Here is an 8,318-nt window from a genome sequence, read left to right on the forward strand (position 1 = left end):
AAAGTGTTCCTGTATACGAGTACCCTGTTGTGGGTGAATATAAGCTGTTTTACCTGCCAAACAGGTAAACACAAGCGCCTCTCTTTTTCTTCATATCTTTTTAAAGACTGAGATATGTGTGAGGTGGGAGTTTTTTTTAGGGCTCTAGGGGTTTGGGAATCTTCGCCTCCTCCTAGAGGTAGAGAAGATTAATTCCCAGGAGTAATGGATTGTGGATTCTCCCCACAAAATAATTATCTTGTATGAATGTTTCAATGTGACGCAAGATTTGATTTCCGAGAAAATCATTTCCCACATTCAGAACATGAAAATGATTTCACTCCTGTATGAATTTTCTGATGCATAATAAGAGTTGATTTATCAATAAAAACATTTCTCACATTAAGAACATGAAAATTCTTTCTCTCCTGTATGAATTTTCTGATGCGTGATAAGATGTGTTTTCCGAGCAAAACATTTCCCACATTCAGAACATAAAAATGCTTTCTCTCCGGTATGAATTTTTTTATGCCTAATAAGAGTTGATTGATCAGTAAAACATTTCCCACATTCAGTACATGAGAATGCTTTTACTCCAGTATGAATTCTCTGATGCAAAACAAGACTTCGTTTCCAAACAAAACATTTCCCACATTCAGAACATGAAAATACTTTCTCTCCTGTATGAATTTTTTGGTGCATATTAAGATTTGATTTATCAATAAAACATTTCCCACATTCAGAACATGAAAATGCTTTCTCTCCTGTATGAATTTTCTGGTGCTTAACTAAATATGATTTCCGAGCAAAACATTTCCCACATTCAGAACATGAAAATCCTTTCTCTCCTGTATGAATTTTCTGGTGCATAACAAAATATGTTTTCTGAACAAAACATTTCCCACATTCAGAACATGAAAATGCTTTCTCTCCTGTATGAATTTTCTGGTGCCTATTAAGAGCTGATTTACCAAAAAAACATTTCCCACATTCAGAACATGAAATTGCTTTCTCTCCTGTATGAATTTTCTGGTGCTTATTAAGAGCCGATTTATGAATAAAACATTTTCCACATTCAGAACATGAAAATGCTTTCTCTCCTGTTTGATGTTTCTGGTGCTTATCAAGCGTTGATCTATCAATAAAATATATCCCACATTCAGAACATAAAAATTCTTTATCTCCTGTATGAATTTTCTGGTGCCTATTAAGAGCTGATTTATGAATAAAACATTTCCCACATTCAGAACATGAAAATGCTTTCTCTCCTGTATGAATTTTCTGATGCGTGATAAGATGTGTTTTCCGAGCAAAACATTTCCCACATTCAGAACATAAAAATGCTTTCTCTCCGGTATGAATTTTTTTATGCCTATTAAGAGTTGATTGAGCAGTAAAACATTTCCCACATTCAGTACATGAGAATGCTTTCTCTTCTGTATGAAGATTCTGATGTAAAAGATTTGTTTTCTTGGTAAAACATATCCCATATTCAGAACATAAATTTCCGATGTGGCTTCTTTGATTTTGACGTTTATAACATGTATCTGTATTTTCCCCATGACTAGGATTACTGCAGTTTGTAAATTCACCTGTGGATGATAAATACAATAGGAGTAATGTTATTAATTAATGACATCATTATTATATTTTGAGGATATTTTAATTATTCTAAATAAGTGCAGGCTATAACCACTACACATTTCCCCAGCGTCCTGCTAAGGCTTAAGGGCTGTTTACAAGACATTAAAGAATATTTTTTTATTTCATAGCAAAATATACATAAAAAAGCAATTAATCATGGAACAAAATATATTTTGCATCGTTCTCAGATCTTAATATTGTACAGATGTTACAAAATAAACAAGAATTATGTAGATAAAAACACCCTACAATTAAGAAAAAAAAACCACCTTTCTTTTGTAAATCAAGCTAACAGCTTAATTTTCAAACACACCATCCGCCGCTGCAGATCCAAAGTGAGGCTGTATTACAATGTAGAGCAATAACAGGACTAGTCCATCCAAACTTAGCTAGGTGCAGGCTGTAAAAACGGCCAGGACCACCGAAAATATATCAGCAAAACTGAGTAACAGCCGCACAAAAAAGGCTTCAGGGAGAAGGGCTGTCACAATAAAAAAAGAAAATTTTATTTAAACAGTTTAAAATCAGGTACATGGCAGGCAAAACATCCTGACTAGTTTCGTGCTCTCAGGAGCACTTAATTATAAGAAACTATGATTAAGTGCTCCTGAGAGCACAAAACTAGTCAGGATGTTTTGCCTGCCACGTACCTGATTTTAAAATGTTTCAATAAAATTTTCTTTTTTTATTGTAACAGCCCTTCTCCCTGAAGCCTTTTTTGTGCGGCTGTTACCCTGTTTTGCTAACAGCTTAGTTATACTAAATGTGTTTCATTAACATATTTAAAAAGCAACGACAGCATAACAAAAACATTTTCAAGTCTATTTTAATGTATGATTTATCACATCATATCTTTCACTAACCACATGGTGACATAGAAGTATATTAAATTACAAAAGATAGTGTTTCTTTTATCTAATCCAAAACTTAAAATATGTTTATCTTGTTTATAAAATAGACTTAAAGACAAATGTTCATAGTTTACCAAATAATAAGACATCAAATAATATTATCTGTAATGTTATGTAAACATAACGCAATATCGACTTTAAAAAGTATGACAATTTAAACCACAATTTAAACCTTTTTAGACAATACCAGATTTCGATCCAGATTACAAGTGGTACACTAATAATAGTGCGGGTGTGATTTAGCTGGACCACGCTAAAATTAGAGCACAAATTCATATTTTACAAGTCCATGTTAAAACAAATTTACCAGAGAAGGTTTAGCACAGCAGACATAGATAGTGGGATTTACAAGGCGCCTAAATGACAAGCCGAGGTGATAATGAATGAGAACGTACCTAAATAAAAGCATACAATAAAAACAGTGATAATAAAGTCAAAATTATACAATAAAAATCAGCATGTATCCATGTGAACTGTACAATAATTACAAATGACAGGTAAATAACAATAATTGCATATGAGAGGAAGGTAGACCTGTGCAATAATTACAAGTGACAGGTGGAGTGCATAAAGTTGGTGTGAGTACCAAATATGAAGCTAGTGAGCAACAGTGGATGGCAAAAGTAAAAATAAAAATCCAGCAACAAATGAAATGCAAAAGTCCTGCAAATGTCCAAAAGTGAATCGTGTCAATTGGTCCTATGTGAAGAAAAAAGAGATCAAAAAATGGTTCCTTGGTGAAGTAAGACAAGTGAAAAAATCCAAAAAGTGAAAAATAAAAAAAATGATGAAAATATATATATAAAAAAATCTAAAATAAAATATGTATACAGCATATCTTCAATCAACAAAAATGATGAAAACAATGTGAACCAAAGGTGGGGTGCTATATACTTCCTTTATTTCATATATAGTTCTGCAAGTCCAAGTAAAAAAATAAAAAATAATAGTGTAGATGGTACAGGTCTATTGAATAATATTAAAATAGTTCTTACCCGTTGTCGACGCGTTTTGGCCTGTATAAGGCCTTTTACAAGACTAATAAAGTTGGGGCATCACTGGCTTTATATACGGTGACTGAACAAATCATAAATGGTCATTTTGGCGCCAAAAGAGCGATACGCCCACTTCCTGTTTAGGGAATTATGGGTTTTTGGAATGCATAGAGATTATTAGAAATAGTGATACGCCCACTTCCTGTTTAGGGAGTTATGGGTTTTTGAGATGCATCGAGATTATTGAAAATATGGTTATAGCATAAAGCTTATAAAACATAGAAACAGAAAGGTAGCATATGATGTTAACATATGTATCACTGACTGTTACATGTGTGTATGTTGATCGGCCGTGTCCATAGCGTCATTTCCGGTATAGGCAAATTACGTCATTTCCGGTTTCGCTTTTACCGGAAATGTATATGGGAATAATTAAAAGTGATACATAGCTATCGGCAGTTAGGAAAAAGGAAATTCCAGTAGTTGAGGATGTCAGGAACATGATCCCGAACTGCTGACAGTGAAATGAGACCATAATGTGAGAACTTGTATATCTCGCTCCTAGTATGAGACCTCAGAGATAGTAGCATTTGGTCATGTAGAACTGATCCGGAGGGGATGAGGAAAAAACAGACAATCCAAAAAACAATTATAATAAGATTCAATTATAATAGGATTCCTTACAAAATTATAAATAAGTGAATATATTAGCCTCATCCGTATCGTCATTTACGGTGCGGATAAGTGGCATTATTTCCAGGGCCGGAAATGTACAAAGGGAAATTTATACATCATGATCATAATCCCAAACAAGGAGGAGGGTGGATACATTGAATAGATCCATAATATTAACTTTGTAGGTGGATACATATTACCTTTGAGAGTGGATACATAATATTAATTTGTAAATCCAAACACAAGAAATGTGTTTAAGTTTATACTTGTAATAAAACATTAAAAAACAATAAAGTGAGATAAGTGGGATATAGAGTATAAGAGAGGGTTATTTCCGTTTGGTTGGTTAGAATCTACTCCAACATTTACTGGAGAAGATAATTAGATAAGACTTAACATAAACTGCCATGGAAATATGGCAATATATGAGATATAACTATGTGAAGATATAGGTGATGCTAGGATAGCCAACGGGGGAGTGTAGATGTCTTAAGAGACCATTCTAAAAACAGTGTCCTAGTCTTGTACTTGAACGTCCCATCACAGGTTAATTATTGTTGGGTTGGTTGTATAATGGTGAAGAGGGAGGAAATGATAATAAAGGATCAATGGCCAGAGTCAATGTAATGAGGAAGGACACACCGCGTGATGTAGCCTGAGTGAAAAAGGTAAGAATTAAATATATCCAAAAGGGAGCAGACAATAGTCATACAGGTTGGTGAGAACCAGTCAATTACCAATGGAGCTAAATGAAGAAATGTACCCAGAAGACTAGTAAGGTTAAACATGTGGACTGGGACTATATATGAGAACCAGATTTAGATGGTTAAATATTTAAGGTGGTTAAATATTTAGGAGGTGGGCAAGATCTTCTTTGTTGTTAAATCCTTTTGGATGTAGGCAATCTAACAAAAATATCCATTTTGATTCTGTAGTTAGAAGTCTTTTTTCATAGTCACCACCTCTCCAGTTTTTTGTCACCTTTTGTATACCCATAAACTTCAGATGTTTAATATTATCATGATGTTTGGTAGAAAAATGCTTATACAGGACAGTGTCCATGTTTAATTTTTCTATCTGCAGTATATGTTCTCTTATTCGATCTTTTAGAGATCTTGATGTTTGTCCAATATACTGTAATCCGCATGAACATTCTATTAAATAGATTATTCCTTTATCTTGGCATCTAATTAGGTCATATACCTTATACTCCTCTTTAGTGTGGTATGATTGAAATGTCTTGGTTTCTCTCCCACATTTGCAAGCCTTACAGTTCGGGCATGGGTAGAAACCTTTAATTTTCTTTCCAAAGACATTGTTTGTATCTGACCTCTTTACCTTTTGTATACTTGGTGCCAATTTGTTTTTCAAGTTATCTGTTTTTCTATAGACAAATTTAGGCTGTTCAGGGAGTTTGTCTCCAATAAGATCGTCTTCTTTTAATAGCGGCCAGTATTTTTTAAAGATGTTCTCAATGACAATGTCTATTACTGCTATATTCGGTGATCATTGGTATATTAATCAGTTCATCTGTAAACTGTAAAGTTCTTCAAAGTACCCCCTTTCCATAAACTTGTTTTTTAATTGTATGGCTTGTTTTTCTCACTCTGTATTGTTTGAGCAGTTATTTTCTAATCCTCAGAAGTTGACCCTTAGGAATGTTATTTTTCCACTTTTGGTGGTGACAACTAAGATTATGAATGTAGTTGTTACTGTCTACTTCTTTAAAATGTGTGGATGTCTCCCATTCTCCATTGATAGTTTCAATTTTTAAATCCAAAAAGACAATATCTGTCTTACTCCATGTGTATGTAAATTGCAAATTAAGCATATTTCTGTTCATGACCTCTATTGTGTATTCAAGGTCTTCGGATGTGCCTTTCCAAATAATCAGTATATCATCGATATACCTACGGTATAGGACCAGGTCCGCGCTCGCTGGGCATGACACCCAGAAATCTTCTCCCATCTACCCATGTAGAGATTCGCATAACTGGGCGCGAACCTGGTCCCCATAGCTGTTCCACAGATCTGCTTGTAGTATTTTCCCTCATTACAGAAGTAATTGTGGGTGAGGATAAACTTGATACTGTCTAGTATAAAATTGGCTTGTTCTTTAGGCAAATCAGGATCATTATCTAGAAAGAAGCTGACTGCTTCACAGCCTTCTTGGTGTGGAATACTAGTATATAAGGATGTGATATCACATGTTGCCAATAGATATCCTTCTTCCCAAGGGGTAGAATTTAGAATGTTGAGAACCTGTGTGGAATCTTTCAAATACGAGGGGAGTCATCTCACATATTTTTGCAAGTTCTTGTCCACATACTACGAAAGATTACTAGTGAGTGATCCTACCAAGGAGATAATTGGTCTACCGGGCGGGTTATGTAGTGATTTATGTATCTTCGGTAGATGGTATAATATTGGTGTGATTGGGTATTTGACATGTACATATTGGAATTCTCTCATTCAGTATTCCTTTTATTTTGGCTTCCTCTAGCAGGTTTTTTAATTCCTTCTGGAATGTGATACCAGGATTGTTAAGGAGTTTCTCGTACGTTGATCGGTCACTGAGTAGTCGTTCATTTTCCTTAGTGTAATCATCTCTATTGAGGATTACAATCCCTCCTCCTTTGTCAGCTGGTCTAATGGTTAGCTGACTGTTTGTTTCAAGTGTCTTGATGGTCTCCATCTGTTTTTATGATAAATTACATTTTACATTTCTCAATCTTTTGGGATTAATATTCCTAATCTCCTTACTGACCATGGTATCAAACATCTCAATAGCGTTCCCTTTCATGGCAACGGGATAGAAGGTGGACTTTGGTTTAAGGTTGGTATGTAAAAACATATCTTGTCCCATATTAGTATATCTCCCAGGTGCCAAAGTTTCCATTGGTGGTCTCATAAAATGTCTTTTTAGGGTTAATTTCCTTATGAATTATTTTGTAGTCACATAGGATTGAAACTTATCCAAACTCATGGCTGGAGCGAACGTGAGATCATAGCCTAGTACTTGCCTTTATACTTCTGTTAAGATGTGTGAACTCAAGTTGAAGATTCCATCTTTTGTTGTCTTAGCAACCTGGTTAGGAGGTGTAATCTTTTCTCCCTTCTTTACTCGAATAACACCTCTTTTACGTCTATGAGCTTTCTTTTTGGGTTTGTAGGAATAGAGTCTCTTCAATTCATGTCCTTTCTTCTTGTGTGTACTATCGCTTTGTTTTTACTACTGGTTGATTCAGTTCTAAAAAAGGAAGGTATTTGGTTTAAAGATGTAGTGTCTGTTTTCTGAAGATCCCTATTCTTTTCGATAAGGACTTGTTCATTCTGTTAAACAGTATTATTATTTTCTCTTTCCCTCTTGTGGTTATCACGTTCCTGGTGTCCTCTACCTCGAATGACTGGACGTGTCTCTGTGGCATATGGTGTCTTGTCTGTGTCTCTATCCCAATATCTGTCATTCCTATTGTACGTCTGTCTTGGAGTGTCTACATCTCTTTCCCCTAGCCCAGACCTACAGCTGCCAGGATATTTCCAACATATATTATGGAATCTCTAACCATACTTAGACAGGAGATAAATCTAGACACCCCTTACACTTCAAAAGATGGTGAAGAGGAGGACTGTATAGACACACACACTTTGTTTAAAGAATTAGAAACACTATTAATATCCGAAGTTAAATACAAGACAGACATTTCATTTTTAAAGAAATGTCTAGAACTTAACATTATCCAAAAGGGCCTAATGGTACATAAAGAATGTGCATTCCCTATTTCTGATTTAAAATTTTCAACAAGATGGGCTGAAGCCCTCACTTTAGTTTCTAGAACACTAATGAATATTATTGTTGATTATAGAGAAGAACTTATTAAACAGACTGATAATAATATCAGGGAAGATGAAGAAATACTGTTGAACCTGGAAAGCTCTGCGACTGATATCACAGAGAGAAAGGCTAACTTAGTCAAAAGAGTGACGAAAGTCAGAGAGGAAGCAATTATAAAAAAAACTAAGAAGCTTAAAAGAGAGATAGACAAAAAGAATGATGATATTCTTATAAACCAAGAAATAGTTGAAACTAATGTGAAGGACAGAATAGTCCTTA

At 34.7% G+C, this 8,318-nt stretch overlaps 1 protein-coding gene across 1 annotated transcript; it reads right to left on the reverse strand.

Moving 5' to 3' along the window:
- Positions 1 to 327: 327 nt before the first annotated feature.
- Positions 328 to 6,899, reverse strand: LOC128658025 (gastrula zinc finger protein XlCGF26.1-like). Its single transcript, XM_053712468.1, has 2 exons — positions 6,659 to 6,899; positions 328 to 1,571 (listed from the first exon to the last, which is right to left on the reverse strand). Exons 1-2 carry the CDS (start codon positions 6,897 to 6,899, stop codon positions 382 to 384), a joined length of 1,431 nt encoding a protein of 476 aa, XP_053568443.1. The 3' UTR covers positions 328 to 381.
- Between the last annotated feature and the right edge of the window lie 1,419 nt (positions 6,900 to 8,318).

Source organism: Bombina bombina, chromosome 4 (assembly GCF_027579735.1).
Source record: "Bombina bombina isolate aBomBom1 chromosome 4, aBomBom1.pri, whole genome shotgun sequence".
NCBI classification, from domain to species: Eukaryota; Metazoa; Chordata; class Amphibia; order Anura; family Bombinatoridae; genus Bombina; species Bombina bombina.

Coding starts and splice junctions, on each gene's coding strand:
- LOC128658025 (XM_053712468.1), bottom strand. CDS start 6,899: ATGGAGACCATCAAGACACTTGAAACAAACAGTCAGCTAACCATTAGA. Junction 1,572..6,658: donor GAATGAGAGAATTCCAATAT/GTACATGTCAAA, acceptor TATCATCCACAG/GTGAATTTACAAACTGCAGT.